This window comes from Eleutherodactylus coqui, chromosome 5 (assembly GCF_035609145.1).
Source record: "Eleutherodactylus coqui strain aEleCoq1 chromosome 5, aEleCoq1.hap1, whole genome shotgun sequence".
Classification (NCBI taxonomy): Eukaryota; Metazoa; Chordata; class Amphibia; order Anura; family Eleutherodactylidae; genus Eleutherodactylus; species Eleutherodactylus coqui.
This window is the reverse complement of record NC_089841.1, coordinates 115816417-115841741: the sequence shown is the minus strand read 5'-3', so window position 1 is coordinate 115841741 and position 25325 is coordinate 115816417. Positions and strand designations below refer to the sequence as shown.

Here is a 25325-nt window from a genome sequence, read left to right as displayed (position 1 = left end):
ATCTATACTGAGTCAGCGTCTGGACTACAAAAGGTAAGTGTAAATCTCTACATGTAAAGCTGAAAGGAAGATGGTGGTATTCTATATGACCATGGCTATCATCGCCATTAACATGCAGTGGCAGAAGTCTCCTCATTGATGAAAACTAAGAGCTAGACCTTTCTCAAGGATGTTCTATAAATTGAAATTTAAAGTGACTTTTATTACTAGTGGCATCAATTTTTTTTATTACTGCTTTGCAGGCATCAGCTCTTTCCTACTGGCACTAATAGAACAATGCCTCCGGTCATAAGATTGATGCAAGTCATGTCATTGATCTTTAACCCTTTAGCAAAATCAGCGGCATATATACACAGTGGATGTGGCAAGGGCTGGCTGTGTATTCTGATCCTGTCCATTTATACCACTTAGATGCCTTGGTCAATAGCAACCACAACCTCCAATATTGCAGAACATTTTTGGAATAAAGATTTAAAAGTTGTAGTATCATAAAAAAAGTACCAGAAAAAAACCCAAAATGCTCTCGCCACAAAAAACAAACTCACACAACTCAGTCGACAGGAAGTAGAAGAAATAAAAGGTATGGCTCAAACTGAAAGCAAGAGCTTTGTAGGATAAAAGTATTTTTTTTTGTAGTAGAGAAACATAACATAAAAAAAACTGTATAAATTTGCTTTTGCAGTAATTGTACTGAGGGGCAGATTAACAAAACCATTAAAAAAAAGTGGAATTGCGTTTTTCCCCCCCGCATTTCTCCCTTTTTTAAAGTTTCTATTATATTAAATGGTACATTAAATGGAGTCTTTAAATGCTACAACTAGAGCTTCAAAAAGAAAAAAAAAACACAGGGCATCATACAGCTAGGTCATGAGAAAAATATTGTAAGTTGAGAAAGAAAATACAATGAAAAAAATAAAGCAACGAAGAATTACAACTGCTGTGGCGTCAAAATGTTAAACAAAACCTAAACTATAAAAATACTACATTTTGCATTCATCCTTCCGGAAAAAAAAACAAAAAAAACAAAAACAACAAGTACTAAAACGTCTTTTCTATATGACCACCCACCAGCCTTTGTCTTCACAATGGTATAGAAGAACATTTTTAAAAGATCATAAAAGACTCCAGGAAGAATGGACAATCTAGGGAATATTTTTGTGATTTACGCCAGTCTTCTGGGTTAGAAAATTCACAAATTTTGGTGCACACCACATTTCCTTTAAAATCTGCAATATTTTACTTCACTTGATTCTTTTGAAAAATAGTAAGAAAAGTGGGTGGCATTAGACAGGAAGGCCAGAGTCACCATGGGTGCGACAAATTGACTGTAATTCACCGCTAAAATTAGCATGAATCATAAATGAAGCAAATCTATTGTTCATAGCAACCACAGATGTCAATGTATGTTGTAAGGATAGCCACAGATGGCTAAAATTGTATTAGCATATGTGCGCCTCAATACATTTGCTGTGTTTTACTCCAATGTACTTTGGTTTAAGACTGGATTATGAAATAGCAGTCTTAGTAAATTTCCCCCACTGTGCTATAGTCCGTGTAGAGCCTGAGGAAGCCTTACACCAAGCTTAATAATACATTTTAAATGATCAAATAAATGAGGCATCTGTGTAATAGATGGAAGCATTGGGAGCATCAGTACAGAAGACGCTCTTTGCAGCAGCTCTGGACTGAGATAATGACAGGGGTTGTCCAAATGGAACAAACCATTTCTATGTATTATGCCACCTTCACTGTATTTATAACATGAAATCAAGACACAGCGAATATTCCCTTATATATTCTCCACAAAAAATTTAAATTTTACAAATATATGACTTACAGAGAAACGGCCTGTGTACTGCCAAGCCTTCTTGCCCCAAATGTTATCAACTTGGCTTTGAACTAAAGATTTAGAGGTTGTACCAAAAACAACTTATCACCCATCTACATGATAGGTGATAAAAGTCTGATCAGTGAGTCGGTCCTCTCACCACTGAGACCACAACCAATCCAGAGAATGGTGGGGGGGGGGGGGGCGTGTCTTCCATCCTCTTCACCCTTTGCAGTGAGGAGCAAATGCTGTTCCTTCATTTTCAGTAGGAATGCCAGAGATACCTAAGCACTTGTACTCTGCTAATTCTGTCAACCCTATTGAAACAAGAGAAGCAGCGCCAAGCATGTGCTACCACTGCTCCATTCAATGTGACATCACTGTGTGTGTGTGTGTGTGGGGGGGGGAGGGCTTACAGAAGAAAAGCTATTCTCCGTTCACCCTTGTTAACTCAGCATTGCTACGATGCTACAAATCGCATGTATGAGAAGCCCATGCTTTCCTATGGGTTCCTTCACACGAGTTGTTTTGTAGCATGCTACAAAACGACACACAAACCTCGCAGGTCCGGCGATATGCCCGCGACACGCGAGGTTTTGTAGCCCATGTTTCTCTATGGAGCCTTCCTCTCTGTTGCATCGCATAAAAACGCGGTGTGCATGCGATGCAACTTTGACAGTAGCAGATGCTACAAGGTCGCGTGATTTTGTAGCGTCACATGTGACTTTGTAGCGCTACAAAATCGCCGTATTGTTGCGAGAAAATCGCAGCGATATCGTACGGTGCAGTGATGCGATATAGCTGTGATTTTCTCGCAGCGATGTGGTGTCGCCCATGTGAAGGAGGCCTAAGGCAGAGGGTATGTTGAGGGGAAGTGATTCTCTAACCTCTACACTCAGCGGTTCTCAGATGCTCATTTCAGTGTCTCAGACCACCAGGACTTAGCTCCACTCCCTTCTCCTGGCTCTGGATGAGGGCAAGAAGAGAGTAAGGCCGGTAGAAATTCCGCGGCAGGATTTCCCGCAGAATTTCCACCTGTGCCCACCTGCAAAGGATTGCATTGCAAATCGCAATCCTAGGCAGACGGCCATAATTTGTCCGCGTGAAAACACGCGTAATAAACAAATCGCGGCATGTTCTATTTATGTGCATGTCTCGCAGAGGCCCGCACAGAAATATCAGTAGTGACGGGCCGGCTCAGCTCATAGCAGAGACGTAAGACGCCGGGAGCGGATGAGCTGCAGGTCCCTGCAGGGGCACAGGTCTGCATCCCGCTGTGAGAATTCCTGCAGTGGGATGTGACCCGGCCGTCTGCAGGCGGCCTATAGGATTAATGAGCCCCACCTCCTCCATGACACAGTGCATCACTTCCCAAGGAACTATCATACTTAACATACTATGTATGCACTTGTTTCTGAATAATGTGCTGAGTGTTCAATTTATTTTATCTGCTGAGTGTTACTACCTCAGAAGGTTTTCGTACACAGTGTGAAAAATTGTATTTTTTTCGCTACGCAAATCATACTAGCTGTAGGCTTTAGTTAGCCGAAGACATGGTCAAGCAACAGTACCATGACAAGTTATTGGTTCCCAGTATTGTTGCTTATATTGTCAAAACACGGTTTTCCTCCAGGGATTTGTTTCCAAATACAAGTTTCTAGTTTTGTAACTCCATAATCTGCATCTTATTCTGTGTCCTGTGTCGCATCCCTCCACCCATGACAGTTGCGGTGACCACATAGTGATGAGAGAGACACAGGAACCACATTCTCTGGATCAGTGGGGGTCTTAATGGGGAGACCCCCTCCAATCAGACTTTTATCACCCATCTTATGAATAGGTAATAAAAGTTCTTTTGGTACAAACCCCTTTAAGTAATCCATGACAGAAAGTTTTGCTAGTGATGCATGGCTTGACCTTTAAAGCGGGTTGGTCATATCTGCTTTGCTGCCCTATAAGAGGGCAGTATAAGATAGGGAGATAACCTGCACTTGGAAAATATATAGTTTTCTAAAGTACAAGTCAGTATTTTCATGTTAAAACTTCGTTAAATACGGTCAGAATTATAATTTCAGTCCACACAGAGTAGTAGACTATGTATATACATGGAGAACAGTTAACCTGTGGGCAAAGAAAGCAGGGATCACAGGTGTTCTTGCAGAATCTCAATTTTTTTTTAATCTGGCACCTTTGCACTCACTTAATTCAATAAAAATTTTCCATAACCACAGAGTTTACTGGAGGGTGAACTTGTCTGAACATTACAGAAATTACAAAAAATACTGCTAAACCTTGTGAGTTAAAGAATATAACCTTTAAGGGGAATTAAAAATGTAATTTGTAGTAAATGATGACCATCATATAGACATTTGAGGCAGTATGACTATACAAAACAAAATTCAGACATGTATATAAGAGAGTGGAAAATTTTGGCAAATATACAGAAATAATAATAAAGCTTCTCACAGACGTACATCAGCAAACTGAATGATAAAATGCCTCCGTTGTGTATCTGAAAACACAGAAAGGACATATTCACCGGGTTTCCCATGGCTCTCTCGAACCAAGAAGTCTCCTTGCTGCTTTAACAGCTCTTGTGCCTCAACTCTTGGTATTGCACCATGGTACCAATCTTGTTCTGACAATGGTTTCTCGCTTGTTGATATGACATCAAAGAACTGGAAAAAAAAATCCATATTACAAACAAATGTATTAAAACAACTTACAGAATCTGGAATCCTTATTAAGGTGCTTAACCCTTTAATTGACCAACCCTTTTTGGGCCATAATGGCCAACCAATGTTTCAGTTTTTTATCGCCCCATTCCTAGAGGCATAACCTTCTAATTTTTTCGTCAACGTAGTCATTTAAGGGCTTCCTTTTTGTGAGACAAGTTATATTTTTAATGCCATAGTTTTTGGGGTACATATAATGTACTTTACAACTTTTTACATTTTTCGGGGGGAGGGAAGAGAGTATAAGGAAACAAAAGAAATCCCTCCATTTTATTTTTGGAGTTCATTTCTTAAGTGTTCATCTTGCAGAATAAATAATGTGACATTTTCTAGGTTAGCAGGATTACAGAATTTCTGCTGTTCTGCCATATTTGTACCCTGAAAACACAACTTTAAAATATAGAGATGTGGAATGAGCTCCAAGACTCCATTCATCTAATTTCTTAGCACATATGACTTTAACTTGCTTTATTGAAGCATGTACATTTCACATACGAGCAAAGCACAACAAAACAGAAATTTAGTACCTGAAAGACAATAATTTGGCGTACAAAAAAAAGCAAGGGAGGGGAGCGAGAACTAAGGCCCTTCAGCAATTACCACAATCGAGCAACCAGAATTAACACGGTTAATATAAATCCAGAGGATTACGAGTCTCATTCCGAAGTAGACTAGCTATCGGAAGCCCCTCTGGAGTACGGATATGGACGTAGAGAGTAAGCGTGGAGGATAAGAAGCGAGAGGGTAATTGCACCACTGACCCCATACAGTCTCAAACTTTTCAGGATATTAACATCCTTTATAGACCAAATAGTTTAAAGGCTCCACGTAGATAAAAGTTGTTTTCGATTTACATATCTTAAAGCGATAGTTTGCCTGGCTTAGAACAGAGTTTCTCTCAGGAATATTCTTGTGTGGTGTTGCCAGATCTCTTCATCAAGTACTCCAAAGAGGTAAATCTCAGGACCCAAAAAGGTCCAGGAATTCAAGATCTCAGAGTGGAGGCTTGTAACCTCTCCCCCAAAATCCTGAATGGCAGGCAACTCCCGGATCAGATGCCAAAAATCAGCATACCCACATGAGCAATGAATACAGGTTGTTGACACACTACCCATTTTGTGTACCAAGGGGTAAGGTAGCATTGCCATTCAGCTTATTAATTGCTGCCGAAGAAACGAATAAAGTTGATTCCAATACCTCTTGACAGGTATCGTCTGTTAATGTGGGTATAAGTGTCCTCAATTTTGTTAGAGCTGGAGGTGTTGCAGGGGATATTTTTGGCTAATATCAGATGGGAATATAATGCAGAGATGAGGCCCCTAGGGCCTTGGAAATGCAATATACAAATTAAAAGGGTAATGGGATATGCAATGGTTGGCAAATGAGAATTGCGTATTTAATGCATGTCTAACCTGTAGGTATCTATAAAAGAGTACGAGGCAATTCATACTTAATTTGTAATTGATGAAAAGAAACAAGGGTACTTAACGTATACAAGTCCCCCACTGTCTGTATTTCCCCCATACATGTATGTACCGCAGGCAGTACAGCTCCAAAAGTCCAGCATTATACCCCTGTGAGATCGGGGGAGCCAAGCAGGTGTCATGGCAGCCGGCAACCTAATGAAAGGCCCCAGGGCTGCCTTAACAGACTGCCTATGAAGCCCATCCACACAGGGTGGCTTGATAGACTGCCTGTCAAAAAGCAGTATGACGTAATGCTATAGCATTACGTCATACTGCAGGAGCGATCAAAGCATCGCATCTTAAAGTCCCCCAGGGGGACTTCAAAGTAATGTAAAAAAACAAACCTAAATAATGAATTAAAAATATGTATTTGGTATCGCCGCGTCCGTAAGAGTCCGAACTATCAAAGTTGCGCATTATTTTTCCCGCACGGTGAACGTCGTCCGAAAAACAAAATAAAGAACGCCAGAGATGCACTTTTTTAGGTACCCTGTCTCCCAGAAAAAACGCAATAAAAAGCGATCAAAAAGTCGTATGTATTCCAAAATGGTACTATCTAGAAACTACCGGACATCCCGCAAAAAATGAAACCTTGCTGAACTATGTCGACGGAAAAATAAAAAAAAGTTATTGCGCGCACAAAATGACGGCAGAAAATTGAAAAAAAAATAATGTCTCTGGAAAAAAAAAAAAAGAAGATCATAGTAAGGAAAAAAAAATAAAACTATACAAGTTTGGTATCGTAGTAATCGTACCGACCCATAGAATAAAGTTACCATATCGTTTTTGTTGCCGTTTGTGTGCCGTAGAAGCAAGACGCACTAAAAAAAAAATAAATGGAGAAATGTCGTTTTTTTTTTCATTTTACTCCACTTAGCATTTTTTAAAAAAGTTTTTCAGTACATTATATGGTACTTTAAATAGCACCATTGAAAAATACAACTCGTCCTGCAAAAAAACAAGCCCTCATACAGCGATGTCGATGGATAAATAAAGGAGTTACGATTTTTTTTAAAGGGGGGAGGAAAAAACGAAAATAGAAAAAGAAAAATGGCCGCATCATTAAGGGGTTATACTTGGTCCACTTGATCACCTAAAACTATGCCCCTATACAATGGGCTCACCCTTAGCATGATAGCTAACAGTTTAATGGCCAATGCTAATAGTAGAGAACACAGGGGGCATCCCTGTCTTGTACCTCTGTGTAATGGAAAATAAGAGGCTGCGAACCATTGACCAAGATTGCTGCCATTGGTGATTTATATATTAAGGGCATCCATTTGATGAAGAGTTCCCCAAAGCCAAATTTTTGCAAGACATAACAGAAGACAGGAATTAGGTCCTACCTGTTAATTCCTTTTCTTGAAGTCATCCTGACAGCATACACCTGAAGGTTGTCCGCTGGACACCTGTTGGGACAGGAAGCGGAAAATACAAAAGGTAACCCCCACCACCGACTCACCAGTGTGTACCAAATAACTACAGTGACCCGGCTTTGCTTAACCAATCATTTTTAATACAGAAACCATAGTACAATACATTACTTCACGTAAAAATAACTCAAGGGGAGGGAAAAGCCCCTATGCTGTCAGGATGACTTCAAGAAAATGAATTAACAGGTAGGACCTAATTCCTGTCTTCCCCTCGTCATCCTGACAGCATACACCTGGAGAAGTGCCAACAACCAAGGGCTTTAGGGAGGGACCACTGCCTGTAGCACCTTCCACCCAAAGGCCACATCACGGCTGGCCCCCAGGTCCAGGCGATAGTGTTTAGTGAAGGTATGAGTGCTCGACCATGTGGCGGCTCTGCAGATCTGGTCGGTTGTCGCCTGGGCTCTCTCCGCCCAGGAACAGGTGACCGCCCTAGTGGAATGGGCTCCAACGTCGCCCGGGAGTGGGATCCCCTGGGATCTCTATGCCTCTTCTATGGCCCTCCTGACCCAACGCGCTAAGGAGTCCTTAGTAGCGGCCCCTCCTCTGCGTGGACCCTGAAATTGAATAAAGGGATTGTTAGACTTCCTGAAGGGATGTGTGACCTCCAAATACTTCAGGACTGCCCGTCTAACATCTAGATTATGGAACCTCTGCTTCGTGGTGTTACGGGGTTCCTGGCAGAAGGAGGGAAGTACTATTCGCTGTTCTCTGTGGAAGTCTGTGAGAACTTTCGGTTGGAAAAAGGGGTCAGGCCTGAACTCTATTTTATCTGGGAAGGTGGTCATGTACAGGGTCCTAATAGAGAGGGATTGGATCTCCCCGATCCGTCTGGCGGATGTGATGGCAACTAGAAAGGCAACCTTATAGGAGAGGATCTTCACTGATAAATCTTCCAGGGGCTCAAAGGGGTGTGTGCAGAGAGCCTGCAAAACAAGGTTCAGGTCCCATGGGGGCATGGTTTCCCTTATAAAGGGGTGGAGTCTAACTGCCCCTTTCAGAAACTTTTTAACTAGCCTATGGTTGCTTAAGGGAAAGTCAAAGGCCCCAAGGGCGGCCACCTGGACCTTAAAGGACCAGGTCTTAGCCCCATGTCCAAACCATCCTGTAGGAACTCCAATATCTTGTTAATGTCAGGCTGTTGGAGGTCATGTATACTATGCCCCAACCACCTAGAGAAGGTATCCCACACCCTAGAGTATATATTTCTGGTGGATGTTTTGAGGCTCTCACATAAAGTAGTGGTCACCCTCCCTGATAGACCCCGGCTCAGGTATTTTACCCGCTCAGCTTCCAGGCCGCCAGCCTGAACTGTCGGACCTTTGGGCATATCAGGGGACCCTGCTGCAGGAGGTCGTCTCTCTGTGGCAGATGTAGAGGATCCTGTGTCGAGAGAGCGGCCAGGAGCGGGAACCAGGGTCTCTTGGGCCAAAATGGGGCCACCAGGATAACAGCCTGGGGACCCCTCAATTATCCTTAGGACCAGAGGAATCAGGGGGATGGGTGGGAAGGCGTATGCAAGGCCCCAATCCAAAGCCTGGGATAGTGCGTCTATTCCCAGGGAGTCCCAGTCTGCTTCCCTGGAGAAAAACCGGGGACACTTGGTGTTCTCCCGGGAGGCGAACAAGTCCACCTTTGGTGTCCCCCATGTTTCTATAATTAGCTGGAATGCGTGTGGATGTAGAGTCCACTCCCCGAGGTCTATCTTCCTGCGGCTGAGATGGTCCGCCGTGGAGTTCTCTGGGCCCCTTACATGGTACGCTGTGACGGAAGGTGTCCGCTGCTCTATCCACCCAAGAACTTTCGCCGCCAGGTCTTGGAGTTGAGGGTTCCGCGTGGATCCCTGGTGGTGAATGAGGGACACAGTTCTTATGTTATCCGAAAAGATCCTAATGTGTCTACCCCTGATCTCGGTCTCTAAGCCCCGAATGGCCTTCCAGACAGCGCAAATTCTTTGTAGTTGGAGGATTGAGTAGCTTTCTCCCGGTTCCAGCCCCCTTGGACGTAATGACGGCCTAAGTGGACCCCCCAGCCAGTTGCACTTGCGTCAGTAAAGATGGATAGTGGGGATGCAGGGTACCAAACCGTGGCTCTGGCAATGTTAGAGATAGACATCCACCACTCCAAGGAGGACTTTATCTTGTGGGTAAGGACGACGCTCCGATCCAGGGAGGCGGGGGATTTATCCCAGTTGCTTAGGATAAAGTCTTGGAGAGTTCTACAATGTAACTGGGCCCAAGGGACTACCCCGATGCAGGATGTCATGAGGCCGAGGACCCTCATGCCTCTCCTAAGGGAGACTTTGGTGGTTAGAGAAAGTGCCAGACACTCGTCCTGGATCGCATTTGGCCTTTCCAGGGGAAGGGATGAGCACTGGCGGTGTGAGTCCAGAATCACTCCCAGAAATTTTTTCTTTTGCTCGGGCAGAAGACTGGATTTTACGGAGTTGATGATCCAGCCTAATGACTCGAACAGACGGAGTGTGAGGTTGACCTGGAACCGGAGTTCTGAAGCCAATCCTGCTACGATCAGGAAATAGTCGAGGTATGGGACAAGCTACACCTTGTCAGTCCTTAGTGCCGCCACCATCTCTAACACCAGTTTGGAGAACACCCGGGGTGCGGAGGAAATCCCGAACAGCAGACACGTAAATTGAAAGTGAGAGACAGACCCATCTATCACCAGGGCGAATCGCAGAAATTGCTGGGAATCTGTGTGTATAGGGACATGGTAGTAGGCGTCCTTTAAGTCCACGGTGGCCATGACACTATCTGGCGCAATTAAGGGGATTGCTGACTGCACCGATTCCATTTTAAATCTTTGATAGGAGATAGATTTATTCAGGAATTTCAGATTAATTATGGTCCTATAGAACCAGTTAGGTTTTTTGACGAGGAACAAGGGGGAGTAGCACCCCTTGAACAGTTCTTCTGCGGGAACCCGAGTGATGGCCCCTAGGGACAACAGCTCCTGCACCCCCAACTGGAGGACCTGAGCAGACGAAGGTGACTGGCAGGGGGTGACCACGAACCTCCGGGGAGGAGGGGAGGAAAATTCAATTTTATAACCTTCCGAGACTAGGCGTAAGGCCCAGGGATTGGCGGTCACTTCACTCCATCTAAGGGCGAACCCTCTCAGCCTACCCCCTACTTGTAGGATCCCGGAAGGCGGATTCTCACCCTTTCCGCCTTTGGGATAGGACCAGCGTCCGGTTTTTCCTTTCCCTTTGTATGTTCTAGAGGGAACAAAGGGAGGAGGGTAGGAGGATGGGAGGCCGCTTGAAGGCTTTCTCCGACGGTAGTCCCTGGCTCTTATCCGATGCCTTCTCTAGGAGTGTATCCAAGGAAGGCCCAAAGATTCTGTGTCCTTGGAAGGGCAGGGAACAGAGTCTGTTCTTGGAAGCGTTATCCCCTGTCCAGGCCTTAACCCAGACAGCCCTCCTGGCTGTGTTTGAGAGCCCTCCTGGATGCTGAGCGGGCCCCGAACCTCACCGACTCCATAGAGGCATCTGCCAGAAAGCCGGTTGCCTGCTGGAGGAGGGGAAGGCAGTTGGAGATGTCTTCCCTAGAGCCCCTCTGAGAAGTCAGCGTCTGGAGTTGGTCCAACCAGACAGTCATAGATCTCGTCACAGATGTGTCCGTGATGTTGGCTTTAACGGTCAGGGCCGCAGTCTCCCAGGCCTTTTTCATTGCGGAATCCAAATCCACTCTGGTATCTAGTGGATCCTGCAGTTGGGAAATGTCCTCAAAGGGGAGGGCTGCTTTCTTTGAGACCCTGGTGACCGCCAGATCTAACTTAGGGACGGTTTCCAGGAACTCAATATCTTCTGGTGTGAACACCATCTGATCCTTAAATTCCTTGGACAGGAAGAATTTCTGATCTGCCTGCTTCCACTCTGTCAGGATCAGCTGTTTTAAGATGTCATTAACTGGAAATGACGGTTTTGGCTGTGGTAGGAGCCCCCGAAACAGGCTATCCTGAAAGGATGGCTGCTGCGGCACCTCTTCCTCCACCTGCATGGTGCGCCGGACCGCGGTTAACAGCTGACCCAGGTCCGCCGATGAAAAGAAATACTTCCTTGCATCCTCCATGGGCGGCATGGATTCTGAGGGAGAATCTTCTAGGAGTCCCTCCTCAGAGTCCGACTCTTCTATTCGTGACCACCTTACCCTTTTCGTTGGGGGCGGTAGAGAAAGAGATGAGAGAGAGGCTTCAATCTCCTCGCGGATCATGGATCGGATGTCCAACATGCCCGAGGAGCCCTCTTCACGGACCACTTTCTCCGTACAGTCCGCACATAGTGGCTTGGTGTGGCCCTCTTCTAGCCACCGCAAGCAAACCGGACATTTGTGCACTCGCTTTTTGGCCTCTAACCTTTTGAGCCTCTCTGTCCTAAGAGCCGGAGACAGCAAAAAGGACTTCCAGCACCTGATACTTGTTTTCTAAATCCTCTCCCCCCCGGTACAGACCTCAAAGGTCGTCTACTCACCAGCAGGCTGCTTTCAGCGTCCTGTCTGGCTGACATCTTCAGTAGGGTGCAGACAGGAGAGATGCAGGGGAATCCAGCCTTTTAAATTTTCAAATTTGGCGCCGACACGCCCCCCCCGCGTGACGCCGCCGCGCCGGACCCGAGGGATACGCCGCATACACAGGGACGCTGACGACTAGGACACACGTGGAGACGCTGCCGCGCGCACGCCGACCGGACCAGCACCCGAGCGCCTCTATCCACGCTGGCATACCTGTCTAGATGTGGATCCCCGCTGGAGACGCCGGCGTCCGAGCCCTGCAGGTACAGGGGCTGCTTCCTACCAGCACGACTACCCCATTGGGCAGCGTACTGGGGGAGGATTTTCCCACAGGGGGAACAGTGCTGGGTAGATCCTGCGGGTGAGGGTCCCCTCGTAGGGTCTCACCCGCGCAAGCCCGAACAGAGAGAGTCGTCCCCCCACGGGCGGACAGGCTGCATGGGAGTCTTCTTTCTTCATTTTACCTCCAGCATACACCTGGAGGCTCCGCTTGGACTGTCCTGTAGGGACAGGAAGACACTGGTGAGCCGGTGGTGGGGGTTACCTTTTGTATTTTCCGCTTCCTGTCCCAACAGGTGTCCAGCGGCCAACCTCCAGGTGTATGCTGTCAGGATGACGAGGGGAAAGGGCCATTTAATAGAGTCAAATATCTTAGTGGCATCCAAAGAGGCTAGAGCCCACTCCTCCCCCATTTGCCCCAATTTGGGTGACTACCTGTACCCTTCTAAGATTCTCACATGTAGACTTTCCAGGCATAAACCCTGTTTGGTCTGGGTGTATTAGGTCTACTATTACGGAGTGGAGTCGATTCATCAACATCTTGGTCAGGTTTTTATCATTTATATTTAAATAATGATATTGGCCGATAAGAGTAACAATCAAGGGGATCCTTGTTAGATTTTAAAAAGACGATGAATGTAGCTTTATAGAAGGATACAGGAAAAGATCCGCTCTCATAAGCTGCATTGTATGTGGCCAAGAGACTAAGAAGCAACGTATCTTGATATTTTGCGTATACCTCCACTGGAAGGCTACCTGGGCCAGTTAACTTGCCTCTAGCCATACTGGAAAGGGCCTTCGACATATCAGTTACGGTAAAAGGGGCACCCACAAAGGTTTTTTTTTTTGGCCACACGACATTTTGATCATTTTTTATTCCATTTTTTCTGGAAGCAAGATAAGAAAATCTCAAATTCTCTCGATAATATTTTCATGGCATTCACCTTGCATTATAAATGACATGTTCAATTATGTGGGTCATTACGAGTACTTCAGTACCAAATTTATGTTTTTTTATTTTGCTACTTTTGAAAAAAAAGGTTTTGGTTTTGTTTTTCATACCATCACATTCAAAATAACCCTACATTTTTTTTCGTAAACGGTGCGGTGTGAAGTCTCTTTTTTTATTCTGGCGGGACAAACTGTACTTTTTAAATGGTACCCTTTTGGTAATTTATGACTTACAATTACATTTTCTATTTTCTGTGAGGCAAGATATGGAAAACTAGCCACGTTTCTTTATAAAATTCAGGGCATTCGCCATGCGAGTTAAAGAATACAATAACTTTTAATGTGCATTATCGCTGTAATAATTTTGCGTATTCTTCTTTTTACATAGTAAGGGGGATAGCTTTTCTTTACTTTTTAATTTTGTCCTGCTAAGGGGCTTAAGTGTAATTAAGAATGAACATTTCTATAATACACTGTAATATTTCGGTATTGCAGGGCATCACATTATCCAAACAAACTCTACCTCTGATAAATCCTAATAAAATTACCATAGATGTCAGATCTAGAGGCCATTTTTGAGCCTACAGGTGTCATATAAAACCATTGACACCAAATTATCACATTGACCTTGGAATTTAAGGGCATAAATAGCTGGGATCAGAGGTTTCTCTTCTCCCGGTCATTAGAACTAGAGCCCAGCTGCCTGATGGATGGCCATACTGCTTGCAGCTACACACTAGGGAGAGCATAAAGGCTTACAGTGGACAGCTCCGCATAGTGGCGAGATGGCAGGCCAACAGAATTTTATCATTTCATGTTTTCCTCCTACTATAATCCACCCCTTCAAAGAATTACTTAAACACCATATAGCCTTGCTATTCCCCTCATGTGAAAATATAAACGCACTGGCGGAAGCCAATATATTAACAACTGTCTATGTGACAGTAACGTGACAAGCATCTTTGCGCGAAGGCTTCAGTGTAATGTAGATGCCAAGTTTTAATCTGGAGCAGTACATCCTTTTGCCTACAAAATGATGTCAGTAGAGATAGTGCTGCTCCTCTATCTCTAGCAGTAAATAATGCAGACAGACGGAACTTCATGTCTTTCCTCTGTGGTGGATGGTGCTGCAGCGTCTTATTCATTTACACAGCACTAAGCTGGGACTTCCTAAAGTGCCAGTGAGAAAAGAAGGACAAGTCTGTGTTTTTGAGGGCATTAATATCATAGCCTGCAGCAAAAAAAAACCCGCTAAAACCCTGACTGATCCCTTTACAAGTCAATCTGGCTCCTCGGAATTCGACTGGAAATGAACCCTTCGCATTCATGTTTTAATGTGTCACAGTTTTTTCAAGATTTCTTGAACAGAAACTATATAACAATTGGCTAGAAACCCAGTTGGGACTCCAAGAAAGGAGAGAACGATGCCCTGCTGCTGCCCAGTGAGCAAGTCCTACAGGCATAGAGGTAATTATATGGAAGAACTGAAATCTTTAAGAAATAAAAGGGTTTTGTCCAAAAACATAATATAAAATTTTACAATGGCTTCCTGCAGCTAATAAACTAGCGGCATAAAAAGGAAAGGCACTGGCATCGGAGCTGTAGCTGTTCCTCAGGACCACCAGCAGGCTGAGAATAGCTGTGGTAACGGCTGCGGTCTACCTAATCTGGGCACTTTGTGCTAGTGACAGGCGCCAAACAACAATACCATTTTGGACACTAACACCCATGGTTATGTTTTTATGCCCCATAATGACACAAGTGAGAATCAAGTTCACAAAATAATTTTTAATGTAAGGCCAAGGACACGCAGGGTTATAGAGCAGCCTTTATGGCGATCGCAGCTCTACACTACTTTGGTAAGATAGTAACAGTTTATAACATGCCATAACTTTTCTTATCAGTTCTCGTTTCACTGCTTCACTGTTAATTGCTGACTTCACACTGTGCACCTCTCATTCAGTTCAGCTGAAAACAGCCCACGGGTTTCATTTCAACTACAGAAAAAAAAAATCTGAGATTCTTTGCCTTTTGAACATAAAAAATACTGTGTAGAGGTGGAGGGAAAGTAAATAAACAGAATAAAAGCGCATAAGCCATCCTCTGAGCCATTTCTGTTTCATCCAGTTCTATCACATGCAGGCATGCAGATCTTTTAAAGCTTAAGTTTTAAGTTTATTTGCATACTGTACAGTTGAATGCTTACAGAAATGTGAGGAAAGCACATAAAATAGACAGCAGCTAGGAGCCAAATACTTATATATTTAACCAAGTGTAAAGGTAGGAATGTGGAGGTTCATGACGGAGAGCAGCGTGATGCAATTTAAACTCACAAGTGCTTTGCATCAAGTGCCGAAGCCATAAAAAACCTAAATATATAACACAAAAAAAGCAAATTGTTGCTGGGGGATGATGTGTTTCTAGGACTGTGCAAGCTGTATTCACAAAAATAATCCTGACGTACGTAAAATTGGGGCATCTAGCAAGCTCTTTCTCCGCGTTTCAAAGGAACGACATGTCTGCTGTAATTAATTGTCTCTGATAGGTTGTCAAATTCTCTGTCCATGGGTTACAATGGAAACATATTTCAAAAACACCGCTGATAGGGTTTCAAAATATTTGTTCTCAAAATGTTAAATAAATAGGCTCCGTTTATAACTGCAGTGACTGCATGCTGGGCTATTCTCGCAATTGTGAAGGAATGACAAAATACAAGATGGACTGCGCTCATCGCCAACAAAAAGGTAAAATTAAGGCTAGGAGTTTCAAAGAATGCTAGAAATAATGAACTGATGGAAACTAATGCATATAATAGGTGCAAGAGTAATAATTAGAGATGAGCGAGCACCAAAATGCTCGGGTGCTCGTTACTCGGGACGAAATTATCGCGATGCTCGAGGATTCATTTCGAGTAACGAACCCCATTGAAGTCAATGGGCGACCCGAAGATTTTTGTATATCGCCGATGCTCGCTAAGGTTTTCATTTGTGAAAATCTGGGCAATTCAAGAAAGTGATGGGAACGACACAGCAACGGATAGGGCAGGCGAGGGGCTACATGTTGGGCTGCATCTCAAGTTCCCAGGTCCCACTATTAAGCCACAATAGCGGCAAGAGTGCCTCCCCCCCCCCCCCCCCTAACAAGTTTTACTTCTGAAAAGCCCTCATTAGCAAGGCATACCTTAGCTAAGCACCACACTACCTCCGACAAAGCACAATCACTGCCTGCATGACACTCCGCTGCCACTTCTCCTGGGTTACATGCTGCCCAACCCCCCCCCCCCCGCACGACCCAGTGTCCACAGCGCACACCAAACTGTCCCTGCCCAGCCTTCAGCTGCCCTCATGCCACGCCACACTCATGTCTATTTATAAGTGCGTCTGCCATGAGGAGGAACCGCAGGCACACACTGCAGAGGGTTGGCATGGCTAGGCAGCGACCCCCTTTAAAAGGGGCAGGGCGATAGCCCACAATGCTGTACAGAAGCAATGAGAAATCCAATCCTAAGCCACCTCCATCTGGAGCTGCACACGTGGGCATAGCAATGGGGAACCTATGTGCCACACACTATTCATTCTGTCAAGGTGTCTGCATGCCCCAGTCAGACCGCAGTTTTTTATAAATAGTCACAGGCAGGTACAACTGGGAATCCCCAACTCCGCAATGGGAATTCCATGTGCACCCACAGCATGGGTGGCTCCCTGGAACCCACCGGCGGTACATAAATATATCCCATTACAGTGCCCAACACAGCTGATGTAACGTCAGCTGTAATGCAGGTGGGCTAAAAATTAATTTGATTACACTGTAGGCGAGGGCCCCCAAAAATTGGTGTACCAACAGTACTAATGTACCTCAGAAAAATTGCCCATGCCCAACCAAGAGGGCAGGTGAAACCCATTAATCGCTTTGGTTAATGTGGCTTAATTTGTAACTAGGCCTGGAGGCAGCCCAGTAAAAATAAAAATTGGTTGAGGTGAAAGTTTCAACGCTTTAATGAGCATTGAAACGTATAAAAATTGTTTACAAAAATTATATGACTGAGCCTTGTGGGCCTAAGAAAAATTGCCCGTTCGGCGTGATTACGTCAGGTTTCAGGAGGAGGAGCAGGAGGAGCAGGAGGAGGAGGATGAATATTATACACAGATTGATGAAGCTAAAAAAGGTCCACGTTTTTGATGGGGATAGAGAACAATGCTTCCATCCGCGGGTGCAGCCTACGTATTGTTTAGGTATCGCTGCTGTCCGCTGGTGGAGAAGAGAAGTCTGGGGAAATCCAGGCTTTGTTCATCTTGATGAGTGTAAGCCTGTCGGCACTGTCAGTTGACAGGCGGGTACGCTTATCCGTGATGATTCCCCCAGCCGCACTAAACACCCTCTCTGACAAGACGCTAGCCGCAGGACAAGCAAGCACCTCCAGGGCATACAGCGCGAGTTCAGGCCACGTGTCCAGCTTCGACACACAGTAGTTGTAGGGGGCAGAGGCGTCACGGAGGACGGTCGTGCGATCGGCTATGTACTCCCTCACCATCCTTTTACAGTGCTCCCGCCGACTCAGCCTTGACTGGGGAGCGGTGACACAGTCTTGCTGGGGAGCCAGAAAGCTGTCAAAGGCCTTAGAGAGTGTTCCCCTGCCTGTGCTGTACATGCTGCCTGATCTCTGCGCCTCCCCTGCTACATGGCCCTCGGAACTGCGCCTTCGGCCACTAGCGCTGTCGGATGGGAATTTTACCATCAGTTTGTCCGCCAGGGTCCTGTGGTATAGCATCACTCTCGAACCCCTTTCCTCTTCGGGTATGAGAGTGGAAAGGTTCTCCTTATACCGTGGGTCGAGCAGTGTGTACACCCAGTAATCCGTAGTGGCCAGAATGCGTGTAACGCGAGGGTCACGAAAAAGGCATCCTAACATGAAGTCAGCCATGTGTGCCAGAGTACCTGTACGCAACACATGGCTGTCCTCACTAGGAAGATCGCTTTCAGGATCCTCCTCCTCCTCCTTCTCCTCAGGCCATACACGCTGAAAGGATGACAGACAACTAGCATGTGTACCCTCAGCAGTGGGCCAAGCTGTCTCTTCCCCCTCCTCCTCATCCTCCTCATGCTCCTCCTCCTCCTCCTCCTCAACGCGCTGAGATATAGACAGGAGGGTGCTCTGACTATCCAGCGACCTACTGTCTTCCCCTGGCTCTGTTTCCGAACGCAAAGCGTCTGCCTTTATGCTTTGCAGGGAACTTCTCAAGAGGCATAGCAGAGGAATGGTGACGCTAATGATTGCAGCATCGCCGCTCACCATCTGGGTAGACTCCTCAAAGTTTCCAAGGACCTGACAGATGTCTGCCAACCAGGCCCACTCTTCTGTAAAGAATTGAGGAGGCTGACTCCCACTGCGCCGCCCATGTTGGAGTTGGTATTCCACTATAAGCTCTACGCTGCTCATAGAGCCTGGCCAACATGTGGAGTGTAGAGTTCCACCGTGTGGGCACGTCGCACAGCAGTCGGTGCACTGGCAGATGAAACCGATGTTGCAGGGTGCGCAGGGTGGCAGCGTCCGTGTGGGACTTGCGGAAATGTGCGCAGAGCCGGCGCACCTTTCCGAGCAGGTCTGACAAGCGAGGGTAGCTTTTCAGAAAGCGCTGAACCACCAAATTAAAGACGTGGGCCAGGCATGGCACGTGCGTGAGGCTGCCGAGCCGCCACCAGGTTACGGCCATTGTCACACACGACCATGCCCGGTTGGAGGCTCAGCGGCGCAAGCCAGCGGTCGGTCTGCTCTGTCAGACCCTGCAGCAGTTCGTGGGCCGTGTGCCTCTTCTCTCCTAAGCTGAGTAGTTTCAGCACGGCCTGCTGACGCTTGCCCACCGCTGTGCTGCCATGCCGCGCAACACCGACTGCTGGCGACTTGCTGCTGCTGACACATCTTGATTGCGAGACAGAGGTTGCGTAGGAGGAGGAGGAGGAGGGTGGTTTAGTGGAGGAAGCATACACCGCCGCAGATACCACCACCGAGCTGGGGCCCGCAATTCTGGGGGTGGGTAGGACGTGAGCGGTCCCAGGCTCTGACTCTGTCCCAGCCTCCACTAAATTCACCCAATGTGCCGTCAGGGAGATATAGTGGCCCTGCCCGCCTGTGCTTGTCCACGTGTCTGTTGTTAAGTGGACCTTGCCTGTAACCGCGTTGGTGAGGGCGCGTACAATGTTGCGGGAGACGTGGTCGTGCAGGGCTGGGACAGCACATCGGGAAAAGTAGTGGCGACTGGGAACTGAGTAACGCGGGGCCGCCGCCGCCAGCATACTTTTGAAAGACTCCGTTTCCACAACCCTATACGGCAGCATCTCCAGGCTGATAAATTTGGCTATGTGCACGTTTAACGCTTGAGCGTGCGGGTGCGTGGCGGCGTACTTGCGCTCAAACACTTGCGCTAGCGATGGCTGGACGGTGCGCTGACAGACATTGGTGGATGGGGCCGAGGACAGCGGAGGTGAGGGTGTGGGTGCAGGCCAGGAGACGGTAGTGCCTGTGCTCTGAGAGGGGGGTTGGATTTCAGTGGCAGGTTGGGGCACAGGGGGAGAGGCAGCGGTGGAAACCGGAGGCGGTGAACGGCCTTCGTGGGGTGCTTGGCCATCATATGTCTGCGCATGCTGGTGGTGGTGGCTCCCCGGCTGATCTTGGTGCGACAAAGGTTGCACACCACTGTTCGTCGGTCGTCTGCACTCTCAGTGAAAAACTGCCAGACCTTTGAGCACCTCGGCCTCTGCAGGGTGGCATGGCGCGAGGGGGCGCTTTGGGAAACAGTTGGTGGATTATTCGGTCTGGCCCTGCCTCTACCCCTGGACACCGCACTGCCTCTTGCAACCTGCCCTGCTGCTGCCCTTGTCTCCCCCTCTGAAGACCTGTCCTCAGTAGGCGTAGCAAACCAGGTGGGGTCAGTCACCTCATCGTCCTGCTGCTCTTCCTCCGAATCATCTGTGCGCTCCTCCCTCGGACTTACTGTCCTTACTACTACCTCACTGATAGACAACTGTGTCTCATCGTCATCGTCCTCCTCACCCACTGAAAGGTCTTGAGACAGTTGCCGGAAGTCCCCAGCCTCATCCCCCGGACCCCGGGAACTTTCCAAAGGTTGGGCATCAGTCACGATAAACTCCTCTGGTGGGAGAGGAACCATTGCTGCCCAATCTGAGCAGGGGCCTGAGAACAGTTCCTGGGAGTCTGCCCGCTCCTCAGAATGTGTCATTGTAATGGAGTGAGGAGGCTGGGAGGAAGGAGGAGCAGCAGCCAGAGGATTCAGAGTTGCAGCAGTGGACAGCGCAGAACTCTGGGTGGACGAAAGATTGCTGGATGCACTTTCTGCCATCCACGACAGGACCTGCTCACACTGCTCATTTTCGAATAAGGCCTCATGTCCACGGGGAAAATCGGGCCCGCTACGGATTCTACATATAGAATCTGCAGCGGGTCCCTCCTGCCCCGCGGACATGAGCGCTGAAAATGCAAATAAATGAGAATAAACTTACCTCCGATCCGCTTCTTCTCTTCGCGGCGGCGTCATCTTCTCTCGTCGCGGCCGGATCTTCATTCTTCGGCTCGGCGGATGTGCACGATGACGTCGGTGACGTGCCCCGCGCATGCGCTGGGCCGAAGCAAAATGATCCGGCCGCGGCTGAGAGAAGATGACGCGGCGCCGAAGAGAAGAACCGGAGCGGGTAAGTAAAATGTGATTTTTGTGTCCCGCGGATCCGGACGGCTTCCATAGGCTTCAATAGAAGCCCGCGGGAGCCGTCCCCGCGGGAGACCCGCATGAAAATGGAGCATGGTCCAGATTTTTTCATGCTCCATTTTTTTTTAAATCCCTTTTATTGACGATCCGCGGGTATTTATCTACCCGCGGGTGGTCAATGCATCCCTATGGGGTGCGGATCCGCGCGCGGGAGAAGCGTTAAAATCCGCTGCGGATTTTAATTCTTCTTTTCCCCGTGGACATGAGCCCTAAAGGTCTACCGCGTGGACCCATTAATTGTGCAATGAATGTGGGGACGCCAGAAACGTGCCTCTCTCCTAATCCCGCAGCAGTCGGCTGCGATACACCTTGGTCAGGAGCTCGGCCTGTGCCCACACCCGGACTAGGGCCTCCGCGTCCTCGTCCTCTAGGCCTACCCCTACCCCTCAGCATGCTGTATTACCAGTAATGCAGAAACAGAACGCTGTAATTAAATGTGCCGCTTATTGGCCTGTGGTTGGAGGCTGACTTCGCTTACGGAACGCCAGGAAATAATTTTGCGCAAGCCTGCTGTAACACTTAGCTGGCTGCGTATGAATTAGGAGGACTACTACACCCAGCACAGACCCAGAACACTGACGACAGTCACAGGCAGCCCAAATAGATTTTTTTCCCCAAATGTTTTTGCAAAGGCCCACTGACTGTATTCAATAAATATATCTCTTCTCTCTCTGCGTCACCGCTACTGGCCCTGGAGTATGTCAAATAACTGCAGACTGTTGCACTGTGGACTGGAATACAGCGGTGATGTAACAGCCAACACAGAGCCAGGAAATAATTTTGCGCAAGCCTGCTGTAACACTTAGCTGGCTGCGTATGAATTAGGAGGACTACTACACCCAGCACAGACTCAGAACACTGAGGACAGTCACAGGCAGCCCAAATAGATTTTTTTCCCCAAATGTTTTTGCAAAGGCCCACTGCCTATATTCAATAAATAGGTCTTCTGTCCCTGCCTCACCAGCACTACTGGCCCTGCACTATGTATAATTACTGCAGGGTGCAATGCTCTGCACGGCCGATATACAAAAAAAAAAAAAAGTGCAACACTGCAAAAAGCAGCCTCCACAGTACTGCACACGGTTAGATGTGGCCCTAAGAAGGACCGTTGGGGTTCTTGAAGCCTAAAATACTCCTAACACTCTCCCTATAGCAACTCCACCAAGACAGCACTTTCCCTGATCTCTATCAGAACGCATCTGTGGCGAGCCACGGGAGGGGCCGATTTTTATACTCGGGTGACACCTGATCTCACCAGCCACTCACTGCAGGGGGTGGTATAGGGCTTGAACGTCACAGGGGGAAGTTGTAATGCCTTCCCTGTCTTTCTATTGGCCAGAAAAGCGCGCTAACGTCTCAGAGATGAAAGTGAAAGTAACTCGAACATCGCATGGTACTCGTCACGAGTAACGAGCATCTCGAACACGCTAATACTCGAACGAGTATCAAGCTCGGACGAGTAAATTCGCTCATCTCTAGTAATAATAGATTACCATTGAAAAATTAGGCGCAATCATAGCCCATAAAATATGCAGGACGACTGCAGCCAAATCTGTGAAAGAAAATCTACATGTAACAGGAGACAAGCAGATCCCAAAAGTATGGCAGGTATTGCTATTCTAAGGACATCTAAGCTCCCGGATGCGAGAGTGGAGAGACAAGAGTAGACAAGACGCTTTGGTGGACATTATATCCTAAATGCTTTGCTCAAACACTCCAATGAAGCAGGGCTCTTGCCTCCAGTACTAGAATGTTACAAACACACGTTAAGGGCCTTTTACACGGCTCGACGATCAGACAACAATGCTCCAAGGAAGGTTTGTTTGTCCGATCATTGGGTCATGTGAAGGTACCACTGATCATCCAATGAATGAAACCACTCATACCTTGGGTGATCAGATCTTCTATGGGGCACAAAAAAATAAAATAAATAATAAAATTACTATTTTACCATTGCCACTTCTGAGGGTTAGGACTGTAAAATGATTGACAGCAGCAACATATTACAACATACTCCGTGTGATCAGTGCCATTGCCCCCCACCCCCCACCCCACCCCACCCCACCCCGTGTGTCATTACAGCAGAAAAGTTTTAACAAAAACTTTTTTTTTTTTTTTAGCAACTACAGCTTATGGTACATACATTTTAGAGCAATTTTTTTACCGCTGAAAGAATGTATCGTATACAATAAATCATAAAAACAGCGCATCTTAGTTATTAACTTACCGACGAAGATCCAAGCATTGATTTTGGAGACCGTATTATGCCAGCAATTGAATGGCGTAATGTATCAAACTTTGACACCCGTTCTTTTTTGTCCTGAAATTAGGCAAAATATACATATTGAATTATACATGGAGTGGGTTTTATGGATACTCAATTTAGTTGGAGCAATCTATTATAAAAGTCACATTAACATCAAATTACCCTTGAATATTGGCCAACAAGAAAGTCTGTATTTCTTGGGTTGCCTTGGTATGTTCTTTTTCTACTTCTCAGTTTTTGCTGTGCGATTATGATTTTTTTAATGTGGAGTGATCCCAAGTAAAATAATACTTATGTGAGGGGGGGGGGGGGGGAACCTTCATCAATGGTGCGGCCTGCACCATAGATAAAAGAGAAGCTTATGTAGTTCTAATGATCGTTGGATGAGAACAGTGTTGTAATCTTGGAATGTGGATAATTTTTGAAGAATATAAGGAACCATGTAGAATACTCTAGAGATAAATGGCGACTTGTGACGTGCATACACAAAATTGCAATGCTACACTACTACATCACAACTAATGATAAATGTGGTTGCGTTGCGACTCAAGCTTCCATGGCACAACTGGCATAAACTCAAACCTGCTGAGTTTCTGCACAGCCACATTCGCTACCATTTGCTCCAATTTTAGTCACACAGCATCAAATCGCCGTGTAGTCCCAGACTAATCTGTATTCTGCCTTGCTCAGTATTTCACCATCATGAACACAAGCAACTTCAAAAGCTATTCATTTTCTATAAATGTGGCTTGCGTCTTTAAAAAGGTGCTTAAAAGAAAAAATGTTTTTAGAAAGAATGAAAATAATCTAATTAGGAGACAAACCAATAACAGAATTACTAATTGTATAACTGAACTATATTACCATAACACTAATGAAATTGAGAGAACGCCAAGACACCCTGCATACTATAAAACCCATTAACTGTAAATTAATTAGTTGCTAATTTTCGTTAACAGGTGTCTTTGCCAGCGGTTGTCAACAAAAATACATTATGACAAATCATATGCTATTAAATGTACAACTATAAAGGAGAATGCATTGTTCATCATCACTGATAAATGGGAGCGGAGGCTGGGTTTTAGCTGTGTGAGATGTTAAACAGAACACAGCTGGAACCATTCTTGGATCCTTGGAGAGAAAACGCTGGACAACTTCATCTAGATTGTATCATAATAATACATTATACTGAAGGGTTTAAAATAAAAATTAAAGTTATGTAAATCTGGCTTAAAGGGGTATGGCACAAGATATGTCATTAGTGCCGAGGCCTACATATGAGAACATTATTGAATTTCATGCTCTGCAGTCTCCAAACAGTACAAAAATGTCTGTGCAAAGTCTATAGGTGATATGGAAAAAGCCAATCAAGCTGGAAAATCCATCCAGTACAGTTTACCTATGAGAAGAAATGGTACAATTTAGATATTGAAAGTATTTTAGACTACTTTTTAAAGCAACATAACAGCTTCCCTATGTGAAGCTTGGCTCTGCTATTTTATCTATGCAGTAAGCTTGGTTCTGGTACCATATTGATGATGTAAGCTCAGTTCTGGTATCCTATCTATGTAGTAAGCTTTGGTTCTGCTTAATTATCTATGAAGCAAGCTTTGTTCTGTCACTGTATATATGTGATATCAATATGGTACGTTCAGTGTTAGTACTGTATCTGTAAGCTTGATTCTGGTATCGTATATGTGCACTAAGCTATGCTCTGGTACCGTATGATTGATAAATGTTAAAGTTAAGTGATACATGTTACTGTTACTTCCTTGATACTGGGCAATTTTTGTTACAATTACCCATAATTTAAAAATCATGACATCAATTGGCCAATGTAAATGGGCACTAAAGGCGATGTATTCAGATTGCGTGCCTAGGGCAGCAGAAGCTGTAAATACGGCCCTGCCAGTCAGCAGTCAACCCTGAATGTCACTCAAGATCCAAAGAGGTCAGAGACCCATGCACTAGTGTATAGCCTTATATGGAGCTATTTATTCCACCTTGCATTATTCAAGTTACCGATGTCAACATAATATTGTATTACCGGAACTTAAGAT

General features: G+C 46.0%; 1 protein-coding gene across 2 annotated transcripts in view; it reads right to left on the bottom strand.

The window, feature by feature from the left end:
- The window catches only part of FER (FER tyrosine kinase), a 202114-nt gene that overhangs the window by 93857 nt on the left and 82932 nt on the right, over positions 1-25325 (bottom strand). Inside the window, exons 12-13 of one of the 2 annotated variants that reach the window (XM_066603044.1) lie at positions 23227-23319; positions 4303-4506 (exon numbers count right to left, since the gene is read on the bottom strand). In XM_066603044.1, the coding sequence (XP_066459141.1) occupies positions 4303-4506; positions 23227-23319 (297 nt within the window). Of the gene's footprint in view, positions 1-4302; positions 4507-14994; positions 15219-23226; positions 23320-25325 lie in introns of those variants that run through there. The other variant, XM_066603045.1, reaches the window with a different exon arrangement.